The 25,046-nt window shown below is 47.9% G+C and overlaps 1 protein-coding gene across 1 annotated transcript; it reads right to left on the bottom strand.

Annotated features, from left to right (window-relative positions):
• Positions 1-328: 328 nt before the first annotated feature.
• LOC119097196 (alpha-1-macroglobulin-like) lies at positions 329-24,464 on the bottom strand (the record flags this gene model as incomplete). Its single annotated transcript, XM_037220255.1, has 6 exons — positions 24,393-24,464; positions 14,364-14,530; positions 13,243-13,375; positions 11,572-11,695; positions 2,968-3,084; positions 329-486 (listed from the first exon to the last, which is right to left on the bottom strand). Coding segments are annotated over exons 1-6 (749 nt in total), but the record flags the coding sequence as incomplete, so codon positions are not given.
• Between the last annotated feature and the right edge of the window lie 582 nt (positions 24,465-25,046).

Raw genomic sequence — 25,046 nt, 5'->3', positions numbered from 1 at the left:
TGTCGTAGGTGTACCTAAAATTGACTGCAGTAGTTTTACATCGAACCTAAAGGTACAACTTAAGGCACTTGCAGTTCATGGACCAACAAAGACATGCATCTACAGACAGCACAGTCGTAGGGCGAAATAATGGCCAAGTTAGATGTTTGTAAACGTAGGCACCCATGTCACCACACATACGCCTCACACTAGTGCGGTACGGATAAAAAGCGTTTCAGTGGGTCATCGGCACAGTATTCACAAGGGGCAATCGAGTACGCATGACGCGAATGGCCACCCGTCAACGGCGTCCACAATACATCTCGGAACATGACACTTTGGCACCCACCTTCCGCACACCTTCCACGCCACTTCTTCGGCGTCACCCAGAATGAATGGAGGACCCTGGATGTTGACCTCGAACCTGGGCAACACAAATTCCTCGACCTTGAATGTCTTTTTCACCTTACGCCCGCCACTTGTCGCTACGTGTATGTTCCATTCACCCTGCAAACAATGAGACTGGAATAGACAGGCTTTCGGGCCACCAGCCAGACGGCACAGGAGATCCCCCGTGGTGATCTACCGACATATTGTTAAGCACTGAGCAGCCTTGCATGCTAATCCTGCAGTGACTGCATGGCCTGTCCGAGGGATAAGCGTTTTGAGCCAAGCTGGAAGCAACCAAACCAAAATACCAAACGTGGCACGCTTTTAGCATGTTTGACTGAAGCATTGAGTAAAGATATCGATAGCCTTCAAATCCCTGAAAGTCTAAACTAAATAGGCCATAAGGTCTTTGTTTTTCTGCGAATAGTATGAATGTTAGCAATGTTTTATGTTGCATGTACTTATGAAAACAAATGCCAGACCTTCAGTATACCAGGATTAGTGAAAGGTGTCAAAAATTCAGGGGGTTTTGCGAAAGCAGTAATTGTTTATCTGCTAAAGCACCTTTGTTGGTTAAAACCCTCGTCTTCGGATTCACTCATCCGTGGCTGGGGCGGCTTCGAGCCGCTTTGAGCGCTCTCTATGTGCCCCTGACTGGCGAGGCATGCAGCCGGCAGCAGGGGCTGCGCTTAAGGTCAGGTGACGTCAGAGGGTATACGGACTGTGCCGAGACTACTGCACGGTAACGCCACAAAATCATGTCACTGACCTGAAATTTGCCTGTTGGAGGGCAGAGTGGCTGCCACTCCCTAGCTCTCCAGTCAGTCTTACAGGTTACACATCGCTGAAGACAGAGAATCGCTTACATCTGTAATTTCACGATTGCTTAAAAGCCATCCCACTCGACGACATGTTTTGTTTGGCATAACGTCTGCCAAAGGGCATCAAACATTATTGTTCCGGTCGCGCAAGGGCGTCTGCGCTCTTAACCCTGCATTCGGGACGCCCAATTGTCCAGTCTTGGTTAAATGCCAACAGAAGCTGAACTTCAGTGACATATAAAGCCATAGAATCCGTCAGCCTCGTGAAGACTTCTGTACTTTTAAGCTCAAATTTGGTATAAATTTGCTATGGAACGGTCGAAAACAAACGTGCATATTAACGTAATCACCAAGAACACGCGGCCTTTGAAGACCGCTGCTTCCGCGCGGAAGTCTACGCCTCTGTACGCTGATCGGGCATATATACTATGCTGATCTTATCCATGTTTCAGAAACTTAAGTCATGTAAGCGACAAATGATATTACCTAATGCATGGTGTTTTACTCCACAATATGGGCATGCCTCGCATAGACCATTAACCAGGCTTTGTGCAGTCGTATCTACGCGAGCACAACAAAAGTGTGGTAAATTGCACGGCTTGTGTGGCATTTAAAAATTAATCACATTGTGAATTGCTCTGAAACTGTATGTACTTTGGGATGCAACGCATGTAACGCACGTAACGCACGTGTAATGTAACGCATGTAACACATGTCTCAGCTAAGAGTTTCATCTATCGAAGTATCTAGCCAATATTACATGTTTTAACTAGAGTGCAATTGTTATCTGGGATGTCTGATCTTCTATTTTAGCATTCTACTTACTTCAACACTATGGCCTAGGTGCGATGGATTTTATTGTATACAGCAATCGACGATATCGATAGCCGCATTAGCTCGCTGAGCTAACATCATCTATATCCACTTAGCCCATCACAACCAAAAACCAATGCTAGGTATAAACAGAATCAGGATCTGATATTTTCAAGTGGCCACGTTTATAGCATCACAATGCGAGAGAATCGCTCAGAACACTCTGACAATAATTTGTTGGGCATTGCTATGGATTCAACACGAAATAATTCTAACAGATATATGCGAGCGAAAAGAAAGATGTGGTCCGCTCCGTTATTTCTGGCTCAGCCCGTAACCGACAGGCGAGAGGGTAATCACGGCTGGCACTTTGCATATAAGGAGCGGCTTTGGCTCAGCCCCTCCCCCCCCCCCCCCTATTAGCCCCGCGCCTGAAAGTCAGGTCTCGAACTGCACCAGCCACACTGGTCCACGCACACTTCCACACACCCATACACCCACACACACCACACGCACACGCACACCACACCACACCACACCACACACACACACACACACACACACACCACACACACACACACACACCACACCACACCACCACACACACACACACACACACACACACACACACACGCGCGCGCGCGCGCACGCACCGGGCTCTTGATAATCGCATCAAAGCTGCATACTCACCACACTGTGTTCATCGACCAGCTGCGACTCCAGCTGGCTCCACCACTCACCACACTGTGTTCACCGGCCAGCTGCAACTCCAGCTGCACCACTCACCACATGTGTTCACGGCCAGCTGCAACTCCAACTGCACCAATCACCACACTGTGTTTATCGGCGAGCTGCACTCCAGCTGCACCAATCACCACTGTGTTCAACGGCCAGCTGCAACTCCAGCTGCGCCACTCACCTGGCTGGACTCCTCGGTCCGCTGTAACCCCGCTGCACCACTCACCAGACTGGGTTCCTCGGCCAGCTGCATCTCCAGCTGCACCAGCCCGCTCTGACCAGTCACATCTGTCCACTGCGCCACCCTCGTCCCGGCCGGCGATTCGATGTAAATCTGCGGCAACTGAATACAGTGGGAAGAGAGAGTCAGCTCGATCAACCGGCCGCGGCACCGACGGACACTTGGATAGCATAGTGGGACATGACACCAATAACGCACGTCTAGGGGATGCGTAATTTAGAATAGCGACCTAGCTATCGTCACTCATTAACGGGATTCAAAAACAAAAACTGTGTAGCGCTGCCCGTATAGGACCAAGTGCAAGACCATCGAGTAGATGGGTATAAGGCGCGATGCAACGCCGTTCCTAAACTGCGTTACTTCTCTCATGGTATCATATGGCACGTTGCCAAAAGTTTCCTCAGGTATAAATGTAAAATTCGCTTCAGTTAGAAACTAAAACATCTTGTAATATCCACGGCATCTGTTGCAAGCATTTCGGCACAATGGGCAGTGGCAGTACGGCCCTTTTTTCCATCCCCTTGCCTACATCCCTGGCCGTTGGTGTTTATGTTATTTTCAACACGCGCGAGACGCTGCCGCTTTCTCTAGACCGCCATCGCAGCGCATGGTTCTCTTCGAGGTGCACACGTGATAGCGTGCATGCGAAGATTAGTGGGATGCAAAGTCACGTGATTGGTCAAACAAAAAAAGCGGCTTGAACGGCTTGAGCCGTTTGAGCCAAGCTTGCAGACGGTTGTTGCAGAAGCAAGACACCGACCATTGTGTATTTTTTTCTATTGCCTTGGTACCGATGTAGGCCCAATTTCTGTCAAATACACTGCAACGAATTAAACTTGTTCCCATGTCACACTCATAATATATTATTTTCCAATGCCAAAATGAAGCATCGTTTTGGATCTATAATTTCTTAAAGAGAAGACTACACCTTTGTTGGAGGTTTTGAATTGAAATTGCCCTATTGAAGATTAGCCGTACAGTTGACAACCCTGCCCCTTTAAGACCTAACCTCTCTAGTTTCCGAGCTACGCGAGCTTACTGACCTGAGCGTTGACAGCCGTTTGCCATTTCTTGCCATCGATATGGATGCAGTAACGGATTTTTCCGTGACGACAATCGCACGTAATGATACTGGCAAATACCGAACCTGGCTAGCGAATGTCAAGAGCGTCACCACGTAGCCGCATCCGTTCTTTTTCTACGACGCGCCTAAAATGTGGCTCCCGCTGATCCAGCACGCACCACGAGCTTGAACGGTGCAAGCTGTTGCTTGTTTATAATTACTTTTCGAACAACGATTGACCAACAGATTATATCCAAATTGAACTGATGAAACTGAAATGTTTCGCAGAAATCGTCAGCTCAAATATCACACCAACTGACGACGACAATGCTATAAGACACGTGGTCTGTTGTAAGAGCAAGGCAAATAGTCCTTGCAATGAAAAACAGCCTGACAGCAATCAACTAAAGCGCACCGATGCAGTGTAGGAGTTGAAGATGACGCACGAAAACTGCCGGTTCCGCAACACGACCTACATTGGAATGATAACAACATCTCCGTCACGACGCATGACATAGCACCTGCAGGAGGAGGCGCCAGACCAGCACATGCGTAAGCCAACAACCCAAACTTCTTACTCTCTCTGGGCTAGCTAAAAACGCAGTTCTGAAATCATGTCCGAACGCCGTTATAAGCTCGAAGTCACCCTCATCAGAGAAAGAATGCCTGCCTTAAACAAATAGCTAAGATCATGCATCACTTTAGAGCTTGCTCCGGCATCCAATGACAGTCAGGTGATTTACATCTCGAACTTGCCATGGTGTGAAACTGGCTGGAAAATTGATCTGCGTGGTTTGTATATGTTTTATAATTTTGTCTGATATTCGAATGCATATTCTGTCTACTGATCGTTCACCTTTTATTATGTCAGGCAGAACGTGCCTCGTATTTGGCCATATTTGAGGGTTTCCTGCTGACTGTCTCAAATTACTTTAAAACTGGAGAACGAATGTCCTAAAAACACACTTAAATGACTATAGGAAAAATGATTTATGACGCACCGAAAACCGCGGAAATTTTATTTAGCTGCGCAAACGCGCATTATGCTGATAAAACGCAAATTTGTCCTTGCATACAACACACCTTTCATTAAATGAGTGTTCAAGATTTGTGTGGGGGTTTGAACTGAATATCTATCTTGAAAATTAATCAGTGCATTCGACAGCCCTGCTCGTGTTGCGACATAAGCTTCTCCATCTTCTGAGTTGCACACCCGCGAAGAGGTGCAGGCTTTTTCGGGGAAACTATTTCAAAGTCACCCAAGCATTCGTGACGTAATAACGTCATTCAAATCCTGCCATTCCAACATCCAAGCGCCGATCAAGGCAAGAAAGGTATAGTTGTCAATTCGGTTTCTAGCGTTCGTGAGCAGCTTCCAGGCATAAAGCCATCAATTGGATTTCAATCAAGTTTGTGCAGGCAGACGCCAATCAAACAATGATGTTGCCCGCATATTTACGAAATCGAGAAATTGTTTTATCTTCAACAGTCTTTTCCACTTAAGTATATGTACATTTGACTGAGTTTTTGTTCATCATATCTGACCCTTGCTTCAATATCTTCAGATGTGGAACATTCTCTTTAACGTAAGTATCCATGTGCGAGCGGACTGGGAAGGCACCCAGGTTCCCCTTAATGGGCGATGTGTGGCAAGGTTGAAAACACTGTTAGTCGCAGCAGTTATCGCTGCAAGCTGCTTAGACTGAACTAAAAAGAAAAGGCACCTTGATTTTCGAAAAACGCTGCCAAGTATTTCGTGCTTAACACCAAAACTGAATAGCGGAAAGCGACAACTATCTTCTTCAAAATTTTGCTTGTGTGGTATTGAAAAACTTCGTTGTTTGTCGCAGCTACTCGGTGGCACGGGCACCAGATCGTAAAACCTAGAAAAATGAAATGCAAGCACTGTGTGGCACTGTGTCAAGAGTGTTCACACTTGTGTAGGGTTTTGAAGTGAAATAGCACCTTGAAGGTCGCCCGATGCACTACGCAGTCTTCCCTTCTTCAGACCTAAAATCCCCTTGTTTCTGAGCGTCGCGCTCGCAAAGACGTGTAGACTGTTTTGTGCAGACTATTTCAAGGTTAATCAGGGAATTGTAATACGATGATAACGTCATACGTATCCTGCCATTCCACTGGCCAAGGTCAATAAAAATTTAACTGTCGAGTCGTCAATATCTGGCATCTGTAAGTACTATTGTCATGTATAATTGGCGTCAATTGGCTCTCATCCAAGGTTGTACAAACCGAAACCGAAAGAACCGAAATAGCCACCTTGAAGATCAAATTTTGCATAGCTGTAGGCAGTAGAACAACGGATCGCCTAGCATCAAAAATTTAGATGTACCTTGTAAGGTCGCTGACCTATGGCAGGCCAAAGCCTGGCCATGGTTTCAGCGAAGGCGATTTCTACGGAATTCTTCAATCTGATCCAACAACGGAGTGTTAGACGAAGCCATACATCTCTTAGATGCTTTCTTAGGCAACACGACAGTTGAATGAGCAAACGACATTGACCTAAAGTCAGGTATGAAGTTAACACCAAGGTCAACACCAACCTGTTTTGCTACTCTAGGGCTTGCTGTATAGAATAGTTTCTGGTGCTCATTTCGAATTTGCTGATGGCAGGAACCGCATTATACATCTTCCATGGCCTTCTTAGAGTTCAGAATATCATTGACCTAAAATGACCGAGGTCAACATTTTGTTTTAGGGACATGCTGCCTAGCGTAATATTTGTCGCTTAGTGAAATGCACTCTGGTTCTGGGGCACTTTGGAGACCAACCTGGAGCCTGACCTTGTTTTACCTTTTTTGACCCGAAGATCATAACCTAGGAACTTGCAACTTGGACATAGTGAGTTCACGTACAGGTTAACATGTCCTGTAAATTTGGTACCTCTATTTTCTTAGTTCCAGAGATCTCAGGGCTCAAATTGACCCCCCACCCCCACCCCACCCACCCGTGCAAAGCGTATCTAGCCCCGGGCGGTGTTAAGTCGCAAAAATTCAAAGTTTGTAAGATTGTGCCCCATTATGTCACTGTTTGCTGGCGTCATGGAATCGTTTTGTGACGACAGCAATACCTGGCAGCATCTGGCATCCAGACCTTAAGAATACCTCGAAGCACACGAAAGCTGACGCCAACCGGCATTCTCGTCGCGGGCGCTGTGTCGGGTGGCGGGTTAGAGGTGGTTGTGGATTTTTTGTATTGGTGCTAGCCGTTAGAAAAGCTTTGGTGGACTGTCTGACATACGCAGCGTAGCGATCGCCGGCTTTTTGCCGGATTATTAATATCAAAGCACGATGTGCTGTGCTGTTGCTGTTGCTGCTATGCTGTTGATGATGACTTTTGTCAATGCTGTATGTTGACCTATCCTTGCCTGTAGTCATGACATTGATATCTTGTGATGCACACAGTAGTTACTTTCTTTATTGTTTATAACTGGAAATGCGGTGTCATGTGAAAATTGATAGATATGCTACGTCGCTATGAATTGATTGCCAAAGCATTGCATTGCTATGATGAAGATGGCGAAGTTGGGGCACCAATATTTTTTTTTTTGCTAGGATCATTTATGCAATTACTATTTAACCCTCATATAATCAATGTAGTGCAATGACATTCTTGCTGTCGGTAGTCCTTCGGCATTGTTAAATCAGTTCCTACCAGCCATTCATAAATTCTAAGCTGCTGTCTCATAGGCTTGCCATAGAGAAGTCAACCACCGTGGTACATTTTGCCATGGCACGGGTCAACAGCGGCCTTGGGCACTAAATCAGTGTGTACTGTGGCATGACATAATGAGCAGTGATATGGTTTTTGTATTGCAATCCCTACTGCTTTATAATAATTTCATCGAAAAGATGGCTTAAGCGTGCACTCTTGTATTGACTACCCATCTGACATATGACTGACCAAAAACCTTGATACAACATAGAAATCACTTTCAGCAAAGCAAACAACCATAAGTGACAACACTTCCTCAGCCTGTTTTGGTAACCCACAAAACGTGGGTGACAAAGATGCAAACACGTCTTGCACTTTCACAGCCATGTAACATGTTGCAGCCATCAGGCTGCTTTACACAAAAATGGCAGGAAAATTTTGCATGTGGTGAAATGACACTGCAAACATGCTGAGACTGGAGAAATGATAGGTGCATGTACTTATGGTGGATGGGAAAAATGCAAGGAAGTTATGAAGTTGCCAGCGCACAAGCGGCTCATGATGAAATATTAAGTGCTATCCAAGGCGCCAACTGCAATACTTTACCACCTTTCTCACCACCCAGCACCTCATGCAAGTTACAGTGACTATGACATTGATGACTCACAAGCAATGCTTGCCTGCATACAAAATTTGTTAAGACAGTAGAATGTGCATCATTAATATTACAGCGTTATATTTACAGAGTTATTTGAAAGGACAATTTTGCAAAGCCGTATCACGTGAACCTATGCTGAGCATGTGCGTTAATGAGCTGCGCGCACTAGCCCCTACTGCCAAAATAAATTGCTGATATAATGGCATGCAATATATTAATTACATTGCAATGACAATATGCAATCACATAAATCAACAGGTTTAAAATATTGACAACATCATAATGACATGCCAAATTGTCTTTGTACACATCTGCAACACAAGTCCTAGTGTTTCTCTTAGCTTGCCGACATTACCTTGCCATGTTCAAACACAACCATTAAGGCAGAGGCAAATATTGATATATCACATTTCATTGGGTGTCAGTAGACTTAAATAATGCCACAGCAATGCTCTTACACTTGCACACTCGTAATTATAAAATTGCACGTTCCTCACAAGTTCCGCACAGAATTACGAATATAATACCGCATTTCGCCGTGAGCACCCTTCAAAACAATGTCCCAACGGGTGCCACGGTAATCCGGCTCAAGAGGTCGTACTTGTGGAGCACAATTTTTTGTTCAAGACGTAAAATTGTCGTACAGTGTGGTGTGAAATATTGAGCATAAGATGTATCTAAAATCACTGTAATGTTTCCATAATTTATTAATGCCGTGCTAACCCAGAAGCCCGTGCAAGGTTCTGTGATCCGGTACACAGAGCTGTCGTGCAACCGAGCTGTCTGTACGCAATGCGCCTGTAGAAGAAGAATAAAACGCCAGCAGGGAATCAAAGTCAGATTTGCCCTCGCGTCTTCTGTTTGATAATATTCGTGAGAATGCTCGTTTTCTGGGTGCCGAACTTTTTTCGGCAGACAGTGGTGTTCTTTTTTATAACACTGACCAAGGAAAAATGCCCCGTTCACGACGAGTGCCACACAACCCAAAAGTGCTCACTCTTGCGTTCGCGACACACATTCAGCAGCGAGATCTTGCTAGCAGCCAATCCTCTTCCGCGCATTGATCATACGTGCCGTATCATCGCTTTTGCGAATGTTTCAGTGGTCATGCTGTTTTGACCATAAGCAGAAAGCAGCCTGTAGTATAGCTGCGATCGCATGACGTTTCTACGACGTCATTAATGCCAAGGTGGCTAAAGTAGGCTCCCAATAAACCTTTTCACACTTTGGCGGGCTCAGGAACGGAGCGCTTTGGGTCTCAAAAGGACATGACCGTGAACTGTATCAAAACGTCCTCAAGATGGCTATTTCAGCTCAAAATCCCATACAAATTGGAACATTCCCTTTAAACTCAGGGATAAATATGTTAGCGCGCAACGATTATGTTTGGCCCGATGGCAAAACCCCGGAACGCGAGTACCCAAGATTTGGTTCAGCGCGCATCAGTAACGCCTGGCCACGTATTGGGTGATTGAAGAGCTACGAGTGAGTTTTGTCATATAAAAGTTTCATGACGAAAACAAACAAGTACGCACCGGTGTCGACTTGTACTCTTTTGGGTGAACCACTGCCTGTCCCGCAATGTCCAATCTGCTCCACCCCCCCCCCCCCCCTCTCCCCCAATGGTGAGTTTGGTCCCCCAACTTTCTGGAACTCCAGTACATGAAGGACGTTACAAATAGGAGCTCAAACTATGCAAAATCTAAAGAATGCTTCTGCTTATTCTGTCTCAGGCAAAATACTCATAAAAGAAAACAAAAACTGCTATACTTTGTCCAGTTGTGCACCTGCCTGAGTTAGTCACACTTTGAAAGCTCCGCGGTCGTACCGTGTTGACTCGAGTTTTGTGTTGTTTTTTTCTGCACACTGCATACCTTTAACCACGCGATTTATATTTATTGCTTACTATGGTCCAGTTTTGTGATATTGCGGGAGTGTTTTGACATTATTCAGTAATGTTTTGAGCCAAACAGACTGCAGCAAGTTGCGTTGTTGCGCTAGGACGTCTTATCGGAAAACAAAAACATAGCGGTAGAATACTTGCAGCCAAAAACATGGTCAAATTATTAGTCGTCTTAATTTGGAGAAATTCTTGACATGTGTCGACCTTCACTTCAACGTGAATATTTGGCAAAGCAATTGCCAAGACGTGACGATCGACGCCAACTGGCTAGGCTGGTAACGGTAATCGTCCGACTATGATTGCCAACACAGGCCATGTCGAGCGTGCCTAGCGGGGGTGGTGCGCCTGCACCCCGTCTTGCGGCAATCAGCCGGGATTTCCATGGCAGACGTCACTTGTCGCCCAAATCAACTTACAATCTTTGCTCCCAAGGAGTACATATCCAAAAACGTCTTAAGCCGCATACCATCAATTCTGTAACTATTACCGAGACCTGGTTTCAAAGATCGGGACCATACAAAATTATGATTCCAACAACAGCAACTTTTGCCGAGACAGGGCAAGCAAACGCATTAGATCGGGCTGGGCTTTCCTTTTCTGCAGGGGGAAGGACAAGACTCAAGTTCCATAGCGTCGTTGAGAGTGAAATGGGTCAAATCCGGGAACTACCCTGCTTTTTAGTGCATTTGGTGTTCGTTTTTTCCCCACTTGGCTTCACCAACCCTATTTTGCTTAACTTCATTCCTATGGTGAAGTCTTAGCGACCGTGACAAGATTCGTCACCAGATTGAACTTTAAGGTCAGATCTGGGACGTTGGCACATTTCCCAAGCAGGGACAGGGCCAAGTGTCGCGATTTACATTGTCTGCGGCCATTAAGTCAATGAGCGGCCACTGCTTGGTCAGGGGAGGCACCTAACAAGGGTCGGTATTGCCAAGGAACACCAGAGTGGGCCTGATACAGCGCTCGAGGACCCCGCAGAGGAGCCGAAGAGCCCCTCGGGACCGACGATCAAATGCCCGATTGAAAGGCATAAAGGCAGGAGGACCGGCCATGAACTGTCAGTCCAAAGCCAACTTGCACCGATCGGGTACACCCTGGGACAAGCGGGTCCCTACTTCGTTCGTAGACCACCAACGCCGAACAGTCGGCTCCGTGACGGTCTGAGCTCCGAGGGACCTTTTCCTAAGCAGGAACAAGGTGGGAACACACTATTTGCATCGGCCGGGACCACCGGTCGGGACCTGGGAGGCTTCGGCGCAGTGCAGAGGCGCCCGACCCTGCGGTGTAGCTTACCGGCTCCGAAATCGGCCTCAGGTTCGAGTCGACGGAGAAGACGCGGAAGCGGACCAGCTGGCCCGCCTTGTATATGTACTTGTCCGTCTGAAGGAAGTGATGCTCTTCAGGAACGTCGCTTAAACTGAAACGCGCGGCATTCGCCGGTATGAAATAATGGAGCTTGTATCTTGTATCGTAAGAGTACTGTATAGTGTGAGGCGCTATTCTGTGAATGTTTGAAGTGTTGTTACCAATATGGAAGTGGTTGCCAGCCTAACTGGATAAGATGCCGTTCAGTTTTTTTTCGTTGTTGTGTTGTGGGCAAGTATCCTTTTGATGGATGATTTAACACGCTCGGTTGGAATGCCAATTTGCCACTTCGAAGGTTGTTTTCCGGAATTACGCCCGAACGGAGCGGGGTAGCCGCACCAAATTTTTCATGATTGTAAAAAATTGAACAGCAAGTAGTCTGACACTCAAAATTTAGCTGTACCTCGTAAGGTCAATGACCTAAGGTGGATCAAAGCCAGGCCATGGATTCAGCGAAGACAAGCTGCTGGGCATCGTTTCATGTCATGGAACAGCGAAGTGTTAGACGAGGCCGTGCATCTCTGTGATAGTTGCCTAGGCAACAAAACAATTGCGTGAACAAATTTCATGGACATTAGGTCAGCATGGAAGTCAGACTTGGGACGAAACCAAGCTGTTTTATTACCCAGACCTTGCTGTATGGGATGGTTTGTGGTTCTCATTTTGAATTTATAGGTAAAGCCGCGTTACCACCTTTCATGACATTATTTAAAGTCAGAGTAGGTTATTGACCTAAACTGACGCAGGTTAGCGCTTTCTTAGGAACAGAATGACTATCGTAATCCTTGACGTTTATTGAAATGCAAAAATCAAAGCACTTTTGTGTGATTTTAGCCACCATGACATTTAAAATGTTACGCAAGATCATTGACCTTGAATGAATACCATTGACCGTTTTTTTAAACAGGTATCCAGGTTCACGGTGGTTGCATGGACGGTCTTATGGTACTTTGGATACCAATCTGGGTTTCGAACTTATCTGACCCGTGGGTCCAGACCTAGGAATGCAAATTTTGACACAAATGAGTGCACGTATTGGCCAACTCACCCAGTGAATTTGATATTTTAGCTCTTCTCTTTCTGATATTTCAGGAGGGTCAAATTAACCTCCACCCGAACGAAGGGCATTCAGCCGGCCACCCCGGCGCGTGTTAACATAATCATTTGAATCCGGTGCTTTAGCGCGAATGCGTCACATTTGTGAACCGGGTAACTTGACATCAGAGTATGGCTACCATGCAGACCTGTTGCACCTTCCACCCACCAGTCACACATAGAATGAACATGAAATACACATGATACACGATTATCCCTTGATCACTTCCTATTGACAGGTGGACTCGTTATGCATTGCTGCAAGCATTGTGGTGTTCTCCAGCCGTGAACTCTCCCGGCTGTACTGTCAGGACTTCTTTTCATACGAAGTGCTATATCTTCACCACATATATCGAAGGGGGTTCTGCATCTACACAAAAACTCTTCTTAGCAAAATGTCTTTGAAAGACATGATTCTTTCTCACTTATCTACACATAATTCCGCTTTACTTTTTTGCAAAACTCGCAGCAAATTTCAGTGGAAAGACACTTCATTTGACTTACTAGATACGGACGCGTAGACTTCCTGATATGGTGTAGTCCACGGCGGATGGGTAAGTCACTTCCAAACCCATCCAGGCGCTAGAAATTCTCTGATTTGGTAGCTGAATTGCAAAGCAGGTCTGTTTAGATCCACCTGAAATACGACATCGTATTAACGACTGTTTTAGTCACATATTTGCTGCGTGTTCCCTATTTTCCTCTTTGAGGTGCACGTGTATCTGAACCCCGCAGGGCGGATGGGGGCTTAACGAAGCCATGCTATCGCGAGGAGCCGCCGGTTTCGCTCCAAGACGCTGAGCCGACTGATGGGTGGCGTGGCCAGGAAGCGCGCTCATGGAGACAGATGGTGTGGCTGGCCTCGCCGTCACCGGATGGGTACATTCAGATCGGTCAGTGGTGACGATGTCAAGCACTTTGTCCACTCGCCGAGAGAGCGAGCAGCGACCGATGATCTCCGGTCGGGCTCGTACACTGCTGTGGTGTCATGTCCCCAGTTATAAGAAACAGGCATATGCACGCGAGGCATTCATTGCCAACACGCCGGCACTATCGAACCGGTCAATGACTGACTTTAAACGTTAGTAGATACCATGGGGGTGCAGATGCATGCCTGAAACTGAAAGCAGCCGCCCATCGTGGTAATCATAATGTCCGACGAGATCAATCAGCTCTTTGAATTGGTGGCCTCACATCACAGTTTAGCAGCTACCATGGGTTGTAATCCCTGTTATAACGTTTAGTGCTGTGTATGATTATGCTTTAGTAGTGCCAGTATAGGATTACAATCGCTGTCCAGCGTTAAGACGGTGGCAGAAAATTTACTAAACGCATTAATATACAGCTCGGTGTTGTGCCCGACACATATACATTAGGCCAGATGCCGCAAAGACAACAGCTGCACAGAAGCTTTTGTTAGCTGCCTTGGTTTTCAGTTTTATTGTTAGCCTGTGAGCATGCACCGTGTACCCAGAAATGTCATGTAATCAAGCAGACATTTTCAAAAAGCTTGAGTCGGCCACAACGGAGATCAATTCAAACGCCAGCTCAGACCACATAGTGAGTGGTAGCTTCGCACGTGGCCACGAGGTCCCTGGGCCGCCACACTCGGACTCGGTACTCACCCGCCACGCCCGACACCTGCTGGGTGTGCTGTGCGAACGTCGGGCTACTCTCACTTCTCCTGAACGTCAGCGTCAGGTTGCCGGTCTCGGGCACGTCGAACAGGGTCAGACACACCCGCTCAGGCGTGCCGGCGAAGAAGACATTGGGCGCTGTGAACAGGTACCGGCTGCAACAGCGGACCAACGCTACTGTCAAAGCTGGAACAGCTGGCCAGACTTCTGTTGACCTGAACGGGAGTGCTGATGCGTGTTAGCGCATGCTCATGTTAATCGAGCTGTCATCCATGTAATTTACATGAGACTCTGCAAATTTGACCACTTCGACCCGTTTTCGCGTTATTATGTTTTATGTAGTGTTCTATGTTATATTTTGCATCTGGTATTCTATATGCAATGTCACACCATTCTAAGGGCACCAATCATGCAAGCTGCATGTTTTTTATCGCATAATTACATAAACATGTGCTGTAAACACGTAGAGGTTTGGGAATGTTTCAAAAAGTGAGAGGCAGACATAGGGAATATTTCAGGAGCTTCTCTAGGAAGCACGCCCGATGACTGGGGGATGGGGATAGAGATGGGGGCTATTGCCTGCTCTTAACAGGCGCTTGGGTGGCCCTCCGAAGATTTTTCCAGAATGATTTCCGAACAGCGGGGCGTAACCAAGACAAATCCTGCATAGCTGTAGAAAATTGCATAGCGGATCATTTTATATACATATTTAGATGTACCCTTGTAAGGTCACTGACCTGTGGCAGGTCAAATCAGGTTCATGGTTTCAGCGAAGGCAATTTCTAGGGAATCCTTCAATCCGATCCAACAACGGCGTGTTAGACGAAGCCATACACATCTGAGATGCTTTCTTAGGCAACGCAACAGTTGAATGAGCAAATGACATTGACCTAAGGTCAGGTATGAGGGTCACACCAAGATCAAACCAGGCCTTGTTTTATTGCCCTAGGGTTTACTGCTTGGGATAGTTCATGGTGCTCATTTCGAGTATATTGATAGCAGTAACCGCACTTGTTAACACCTTTCTATGGGACTCTTATAGGCCAGAATAGGTCAGTGACCTAAAATGACCTTGGTCAACATTTGGTTTTAGGAACATCCTGCCTAGCTAATCTTTGCTGCTTAGTTCAAATGCAAAAACTCAAAGCAATATTGTATCATTTTGGTCACCATGACCTTCAAAGGTCATGCAACGTCACTGACTTTAAATGAGAATGTGAGCTATTGCTTAGAAACGGTTATCTACGTTCTGGGGGGGTACTTTGGAGACCAACCTAAAACTTGAACTTGTTTGACCTTTTTGACCCCAAGGTCGTGACCTAGGAAGCTAAACTTTGACTCAAGTGAGCTCACGTACAGGTCAACGCACCCTCTTAATTTTGTGTCTCTAGCCCTCTTAGTTTCGAGATCTCATGGGGTCAAATTGCCCCTCCCCCACTCGAGCGAAGAGTATCTAGCCGGCCACCCGGGCGCGTGTTGATTTACATAACAGAGTTGGGGAATACCTAAATGTAAAAGTTTCCATACTAGATATAAAGCTACAGCTTTTTCTCACTGGTGCACAAACTTGTCTATTCGACTCATGTATGACATTCGGCAAATAAGGCTTTCCAGCTTCCCGGGATTATTCTTTCATTTCAACATTGTTTTCCCTGGGCAGCCGAAATTCCACGAACGGGTAGGCTTTCTTGAAGATTTGATCCGAGCTCTTTTGAATGGATGGATTTCTGGGATCAGAGCTCACGATAAGCTGCGCTTGTTGTGTGAGCCCTTACCCCAACATTTGGTTCGCGCAATCCAGGCAAGGCCAGAATTTAGGGGCGAAAGTTTAACGTGCCGCAATGTTCGGCAATCGGCATTTTCGGTCATTGAGGAGGTATCTGCCTCACAGGCTGGTCAAAATTTCGAACTCGAATCGATAGCCCATAAAGCACAAGAGTTTTCATGCGCCTAAATTTCGCCGACTTTTTTAAACAGACACGATTTCTCGCAGCACTTTAGGCAGAAACAAATTCGGAAGCTTCAAATGCTAACTGTCAAAAACGGTATGACAGACACCATGCAACTTGTGCTTCTCCTGTAAAAAACTAAGTCTCGGAACGAAGGCCATTCCTCCTGTCATGTATTCCCTATCTGAGCCCTGCTCCCGTCCGCCGTCGGCAGCCGCTACCTTGGCCCGGCTGTGCCGCAGGACTGCCTGCGAACTGATCATATGGCTGTTTTGCAGCATGCTTATAGTTCAGCGTTATTATTTATACGTGTTTAAAACATATATTGGACACCAGCAATAGTACTTTCCCCAAATTATTTTCCTTTCCTCCACACTGCTGCAGAACCAAAACCTACGCGAAGCTGCCTGCCTTAGGCATAAATTGGTCCCACGAACGTCCAATCGTCCCTAATTCAACGTAGCCGGTTTGATCTGCTTTTGTATGTAGACAGGGACCTAGCCAGATATTTGCCAAGAGGGGGGGAGGGGGGCAGCGTTGGTGTGTTGGCTGCACAGGGATAACCGTAAGGGGGAGGGGCAAAGTCCCGCACGGTTATCTTTCCTCCCCAATAAAATCGCGGGATATAGCTGGCTTATTAACAAGGGATACGGATATCTTCCTTTTATCTTCATTTTCACCTCGGAACCAGAGCGGAAACAAGAAGCAGGAGCTACCGCCAGGTCAATTATGTTTGTATTTTGAAGCCAATAATAACTTGCCTAAGTCAGGCGATGGACGGCTGTATGGAATACATCACCGGCACTTCTAATCTACAGTGGCTCAGTGTCTTCTAAGCCAATAAAATGCAGCTCTGTCAAAATTTATCTGGGTTCCACAGACATATTAACCCGTGCCCGGGTGGCCGGTTGGATACTCTTCGCTCGAGTGAGGGGGGGGGGCAATTTAACCCCCAGCTAAAATCTCAGGGACTAAGAGGTCTAGAGACACTAACTTTACAAACTGTGTTGGCCTGTACGCAAGTTCACTTAGGGCAAATTTGGAAGATCATGTGAACTGCTTGACCTTTCAAAGGTCATGGTGACCAATGTAATAGAAGACTGCTTTGAGTTTTGCAATTGAATAAGCGACAAATATTATGCTAGGTAGTATGTTCCTAAAAAGGAAATATTGACCTGGGCCATTTTAGATCAGTGACCTATTATGACATCTAAGAAATCTATGGTAGATTGTCTAATACAGTTCCTGCCTTCAAAAAATTCGAAATGAGCACCAGAAACTATATCATAAAGGAAGCCCTGGAGTATACAACAGGCTGGTTTTTGACCTTCGTCTGACCTTCATACCCGACCCTAGGTCAATTAAATTTTGGCATTCAATTGTTATGTTGCCTAAGAAAGCATCTCAGAGATGCATGGCACCGTCAAACACTCGGTTGTTCCACCAGATTTCACATTCCCAAGAAATTAACTCTGTTGAATCCATGGCCTGACTTGGACCTGTCGTGGATCAGTGAACTTGCAAGGTACATCTATTTGTTGTTAGCATACGATCTGCTATTAAAATTTCTACAGCTTTGCAAAATTTGGCGCGGCCATGTCCCGCCGTTCGGACACCATTCCGGAGAAAACCCTCGCGGGGTCCATTTAAACCCCGCCCGGGCGCGTGTTAAGGAGCCTGCGAAGGCGGCTTCCAGATCGAAGTGTGTCAGTGATGTGAAGTCACATGGCCAAACCATGTGTGTCTGTAGATTTTTCACATTCAGTCAGAATCGATCAGTGATACAAATTATGTAACGTAGTTTTGAACACGCGCCGCTCGCAATATTTGCAGCAAAAGCCTGGACGCCAGGCGTTGCAGTCTCCATGGGCCGTGCCGCGTCGGTACAGTACCTAATATTGAGTCGTGGTCAACAGGTGAACGAAAACGATGACTCTTTTGAAAAGAAATACATTTCCACACTTTATAGATAACTCATACAAATTGTGTAACGTAGTTTTAAACAAGCGCAAGCAGATCTTACCAACAAAAACCTTGACCCGAGGCGTTACAGTCTCCTTAGGTCGCGCAGCGTTGGTCTAACGATAATGTTGAGCTGTGGGCTAACGGGTGGACAAAAATAATGACGCTTCTGAGAAAAGTACCTTTGAACGGTTCAGGATTTCAAATCTTGGATGTAGAAGGTAGTCTGGGCATAAAGTTTACCTGTACGATTTTGAGATTGATGATAAGAACGGATTGGTCATTACGGACACCGCGAAATGGTGTTGGAATGTGGTGGTGTAAATGAAAGAGTAATGTAGGAGCTTTGCTTTTCGTGCTGTTATGACTGTTTATCTGTCCAAAGGACAGATTCACGCGGTCCCGCTTCCTGGTGTTGCTTGCGGTGGCCAACGCTGTTCGACTTTAGAGACCACGTCATCTCTGTTCGTGCTCCCAACATTGCCCATATACTGGGGCGCCAACATTGAAACTTTTTCATGTGGTTTGTTTCACTTATGGATTCTGGAAAAGAATGGACAGTCTTAGGCAAACATGGGGTTTCCAAAGTTTAAAACCATGCTCATTTTTTAACACATTTCGGCCCATTCAAATCAACAATAATGGCACCCCCCATTCCCTTCCGCCGGACAAACGGCGCCTTGAGTAGAACACCAGGGGCATCTTACTGCTGCAGGCAAAGGGCTATATGAACGGCAGAATTCTCAACTGAATCTCGTCCAGCGCACGTGAACGGGATGTGCTTACGCATGGTCTTTATTTCTCTCTTTTTAAGTCTAGAGCCAGCTCGTAAAGCTTCAACCAGACTGACAGCCTTGTCCTCGCCGACTCGTATCCGGCTTCCCTTCTCCTCGCCGATTCGCATCCGGTTTCCCTTTGAACGAGAACCGAGCCACACGGAAATGGTAATAGTAGCTGAGGGAGATATACGGCGGGCACACCCGAAAGATGCGGCTCGGCTTTGGTCACGATTCAGGAGGAGCCAAACGATTGCAGTCCCTCTCTTATGCAAATGAATGTTTGATGGTAGCGTGACTCGAAGGCATGACGCGCTCTTCTTGGACTAGGAGACGGTCGATTTGCTCATTTGCCGCTCACTCGACCTCAGGCGTGACAACATGAGGAGACGCTGGTCATATAACATGGCCAAGACCAGTTCGGACCGTTCGGAATGCAGGGTTACGCCCGGCGGCAACTGGATCTATCCGTTGGTGTGCAACGCCTACGGGAGAGATCGAGACACTACCATTTGTCTCCTTATGTGGTGTATGCCAGGTCTTAAGGACCTTGTTGGCGGGACGTTCGTCATGGATAGAGGGTCCCGTCATCGATGTCATAAGTAAGGGCAACAAGGGACTAAGTCGTCCGACAGGCCGGTCAAGCCCAGTCTCCAGAGCGCGCCGGCCACGGGGACTGAAACGCGTAAACCCAGGTCATGCCGGGGGCTAGCTGTCTGCCAATGGACTCAACCGTCCCATCAGGTGCGCTGTCTGCCTCCAGGCCTCTGAGGGACGCGCCGCGGGGCGGTGCTTTGTAAAGCTTACTCCGGTAGGTGGGAGGCGAGGGCGCAGAAGCGCCGGAGGCGACGTCTTCGTGGGCGTGACCAAAGGAGTGGTGGGCCACCCCACCGTGCACAGGACACGAGGGAGCGTCGTCCAAATAGGGATCCGTCACACTGGAGACTGGCAAGGAGACGAGTTATCGTTCAGTTGTGGGAAACCTCAGGCCGGCCCAGTTGTCGCATCGGTATCGTAGTCAATATTTTTATCGGTGCCAGGCTGATAATAATACTGATTTGGGGTGTTTTAATAGGGCATGAATTTGGCTTCACCGGACGGCCGAAATACCTGAAATGAAATGTAATTTAGTTCGACAAGGACTAGCGCGGACGTGGCAATTACAATGGCAACAAGGTGCTGGAAAGGAGAGGGCAAGGAGGGCGGGGGGAGGGGGGCTCCTGCCCGTGCGCGAGCCAGGAACAAACGGGCTGACGGGGCGCCAATGTATGTGTATGCTTAGAGTGAATGTGGTGGGGCGTCGAAAACATAAAGTCTAAGTGGGATACCGTGGTTAACGGCGGACAGCCATGCACGGGGAGACAGCCGTTCATGGGGTCTGACCGCGCCAACTGTTCCGCCAATGCTCTGGTCATTCGCGTCATCTTAGCGCTGTAGCTCACGCGTGCGTGTTGATGTCGGGTGTACCTGAGTCAGAATGTGTCGAGTCCCCATCAAAGCCCCCCCCCCCCCAACAGGATCATTTGATCAAGTAACCATCCTCGATGTCCCTCGTCGAAATATCGTACGTCACTGCCACCGTGATGGCGGGGAAGAGGCTGTGCTCTTAACACTTAACACACACCCGGATAGCCGGTTGAATACCCTTCGCTCAGGTGAGGGTCAATTTTACCCCCGAGAACCCCAAAACTGAGAGAGCTAAACACATCCAACTCGCAGGATGGATTGTCATGTATGTGAACTCACTGGTGTCACAATTCGAGGTCCCTTGATTTGTCCTCAGGTCGCTTAATTTTGTAGTTGTAGAGTAAGTTGTCACCCAGCAAAACTTTTGCCACTGTACACATGTTTGTACAATTATACATGATATGGCCAATGGGCCCAATTATTAATACGTTCGGCGCTGAGAAGACGCCACGAAGCTGGCATTAACTTTTGTCGCCAACATGAGGGAACGGACTTCCCTCCATGTTGGGAGGATGATCGCCGCTCCGATCATTTTTTTCCAGTCAATGACCGCGGGGCCAAAGCTAAATTTTCAGAAATTTGTGCGCTTCGAACCACGCCTCTATTCCGGCCCCACGCACCCCCATGTCTCACGGCGGTACAGCGCAACACACATGAGGAGTTTTTAAGGAAATTCTTATTTACGAGAACGCCAGTTATAAAGCGTAATATTTCTAACTCGATGTTTATTCCAGAGATGTTTTTACGATCTCGTTTCTCCTACCAAAAATTGGTGACTCCGCCCTTGCGCATGACGTTACAATATCCGCCGAATCGAGTCACTCTGCGTGGGTGGATTTGAGGTGCGCACACTACGCTCGGCTTTGGGTGCCGTATGAGCTTTAGGGCACCTGAGCACCCCACAAATCATTTGAATTAGATGTTTAACGCATTTATCCCACAGATTCTTCCAACTCCGGAAACGCCACCGGCACCCCCTGCCTAACACCCAGTTTGTAACCAAGCGGAAATGGTACAAGTAGAACAGTATGCACCGCATACAAGACTGCTGATTAAGCCAAAATCCGCGGCCATTTTTCGTCAGATCCATTTGGAGGAATCCATGGGAATCTGCCGATGTCTTTCTCGCACACCGAACGGCCGCGCCTGGTGATGTCGGGCCTGAGGATCGGCTTTGGTCCTTCGTGTGCTGGCGAATGACTTCAAGAATCTGTATGCTCTTCACGCTATAAAACACACATCTAACCAAAAATCCCATGTCGGAGAGATGTCGTGCACGGCGCTGGGAAATACCGTGCAGTCCCGCGAGCGCCGCGGTCGCGTTTGCTGGACTCAATAGTCGTAATCGGATATTCGGAAGCTCGTTGAGCCCCCCCCCCCCCCCGCCGCCCCCTCCGACTGGAGAAGACGGTCCCCACCGAGGCCGTCTAGTTGGTATCAGCACTGGGGATGGGCAAGCACCAAACACCTGCACCACCGCCGACCGGTCTGTGGTGGAGCGCTGGTGCTGACCTGCTATTTGTTGGGCACCGTTTAATGGATCAGGTTCCAGTTACAATAGCGACATTAATACAAACCAGACCGCGAGCCGGGGACTTGGGGTCAACGAAATCGAGCTCTTATGGCTTAAGCGGACCGTCCAAGCCCAGCCAGTTAAACTTTTCATGAGCTCATAATCCTTGCAACTCTTGATCACAGCCGTTAGCAATAATTGGCACAATCACTGGAAATGCGTGGTGTAGCATCCCCAAGGCATTCAGCTGCTAGCTGTTTGATCAGGTAACATTGCTTGTATCATTCCGATGCCTGCACAAATTAACCCCTCGCAGCATTTTATCAGCGTGGTAAATGCACTATGATTTAGTTGCAGAACACGTGTGGAATTAAAGTGCACAATTCGACTCGACCAGGCGTCACACCGACACGAGACAAATAGTCTGACCCAGGAAAAGACGGACGAACGCATTGGCATGTCTCGTGCAAGCTGTCATGTACTGTCATGTCATGCATCGTGCTCCAACCGCGCACCCTCCACTTTGGGGGCGTTTTGATAAACCGATGTCAGATGGTGGCGACCGGAAAGGATGCAGGCGTGTAACCAATGGTTTGGGGTGCACGTATAAGCCAAGGTACACGCTACGAATTACGTATCGATTTCAAAATTGTCCAGCACAGGCACGCCAGTGATCGGCCAGAAAGGAAGCAATGTCAACTGTTTCCAAACATATCTCAACTAAAATTCATCGGCCTAAACTGAGAGCGGCTCGGCCACATAATTACGATTGCATTTGGGCCATATTATTGTGAATTGCATCAACCAAAAGGGTCGAGTCCGGGGAAGTTGCGGGAATCTTTCGGGAGAGTCCAGGAGAGACGCTTGAGGATGGAGTCTTCCAGCGAGTCCCGAGGAGGAAGGAGCGCGGAGAAGTGGTGATGACAGCCGGACGGCGACATCTGGCTTGGCGGACGACGGGACACCGGCAAAAGCATGCATGTGTGAGTCCACAGCCTATTGCCCCGATCCTTACCGGGCCATGGGCGGCTGGTGCTCCCAGATCACTTGACTCCTCCTTACCGGGCGGGCACGGGCCACGGCCACCTGTTCCCTCCCGTGTAGTTAAGGAGGGAGAGGCACTGGCCACGCGACCCTGCCGGACGGGCAATGTGTCTCGGTCCCACTCCCGTCATGCAGGAAGGGAGGAGGGTGGCGTGACGTGTCACGTGGTTTGTCTATGTCCTGGTGATTAAAAAAAAATACAGCTAGCGGTCTGCGTTTTAAATGCTTTATTGTGAAAGCGAGGCTGAAGTGATTCGGTCGGGGGGCAACAGGACAGTCTCGCCTGGCGTCGGTGGGCATGGTGACAAGAGGTGAAAAGTGCCTTTTCTGCCACCGAAAAAAATTGGAACTGTCTGAATTGCCACCTAGGGTCAAATCATTCACAAACCATTGCAACATATCTTTAAATCCGATAAACCACAACAAGCAAAGACAAATTAAATGCAGTGTGTCATAACCATGAAGTCGGACTGACTGACAAGTTAACATGATAAATTTAGATAAGGCTTAAACGTAGCTTTATTCAATGCTTAGAAAATGATACCCAAATTTATGTTAGTTTAACGAGGACTCACGCAGACGAGGCAATTATCGTGCAAAGACGCTGGATAAAGGCTGGGGGGGGGGGGGGGGACCGTGTACGAACCAATAAGCGGGCTGACGTGGGCGCCAGCGTATGTGTATGCGTGGAGTGAGCGTGGTGGGACGCCGAATGCATGGAGTCTGCATGGATACGTTAAGGCCGAAGGGGCTCCCGGGGTTGTTTCCAGCAGGCTCTTGCCAATGTAATTCGCCAGTTGCGTTGGGTCCTTGCCAGTTGCGTTGGGTCCTTGCCAGTTGGGCGTGTCATCAGTGCACTCTGTTCCGTTTTTACCCGCTTGAATATTGTCATAAGCAAAAAAGATGGAGGTGGGATGCTGCGGTTGAGGGCTCACAGCCATGCACGGAGAGCCAGCCGTTCATGGTGCCTGACCGGACCTAACATTCCGCCAATGAACCGGTCACCCGCTTCATCCTAGCTCTGTGGCTCACATGAGTGTGTGTTGATGTCGGGTGTACCGGAGCCACAACTTGCCGAGTCGTGCACTAATATCATCTGGCTCGTGTGTTGACCAATGGGCTCCTCGTTATAAATTCGCTCTTGTGAGGAGGCGTGACGGCAGCAGCCGGCGGCGCACAAACATCCAGCAGGGGCCCGGTATCAGCGCAGCGCAAGAGCACCCATCACAGAACGCCCCCCCCCCCCCCTACAAACACACCATTGTCGGCACCGAGGGGGAAAGAGAGACATAAAGGGCCCACTTACCGCTCGGCTGCCACCACGCCACACAGAAGAAGCAGCCAGACAGGTGTCATCGCTGCCCTGCTTCGACGACGGGAGGCCATCCAGTTGCCTGGCAGCGCCGCCGTCGCTTCGTCGTTACCTCGCCAGCCGGCAGGTGGCACTGGTCAAACCGGTGCGGGGATACACCGTCGTCCCGCGAGTCCAGGATTTGTGGCATCGCACTGCGACCGCCTGGCACGCGGCGCGCTGTGACATCGGTTCGGGGTGTTCAGTAGGATACACTGATGAGGACAACAGGAAAAACCGGGTGGTGTTTTTATCCATATTTCGAGGAACATCCCTGGCCTATGCCTTGAGACGAATTCCCAAAATTAGGACAAGCCCGCTGGGTCATGTTTGTTGCTGGGGGTGATATTGCTGGCCCGGCTCCACACACTGCCCCGATCACTCGACAAGCCAGCTGCTCAAAACATGTGTCATGCCTTCATTTTCAAAGAGGAATATTAAAGATACACAGAGGTAAAACAAAGGATAGCTCGCAAACGTTGTGGTGAAAATATTTATTGGGTTCAGCTGGAAACAAAGTTCACTGTCCCCGGAAAACTGCAGGAAGGAACGGAGTTCACTGCACCCGGAGTTCGTAGATGCAGAAACGTCGCAGCAGTGGTCATAAGT

This window comes from Pollicipes pollicipes, unplaced genomic scaffold (assembly GCF_011947565.3).
Source record: "Pollicipes pollicipes isolate AB1234 unplaced genomic scaffold, Ppol_2.1 Scaffold_2477;HRSCAF=2908_pilon_pilon_pilon, whole genome shotgun sequence".
Lineage (NCBI taxonomy): Eukaryota > Metazoa > Arthropoda > Thecostraca > Pollicipedomorpha > Pollicipedidae > Pollicipes > Pollicipes pollicipes.
The sequence above is the reverse complement of the archived record's forward strand: the minus strand, read 5'-3'. Positions and strand labels throughout refer to the sequence as shown.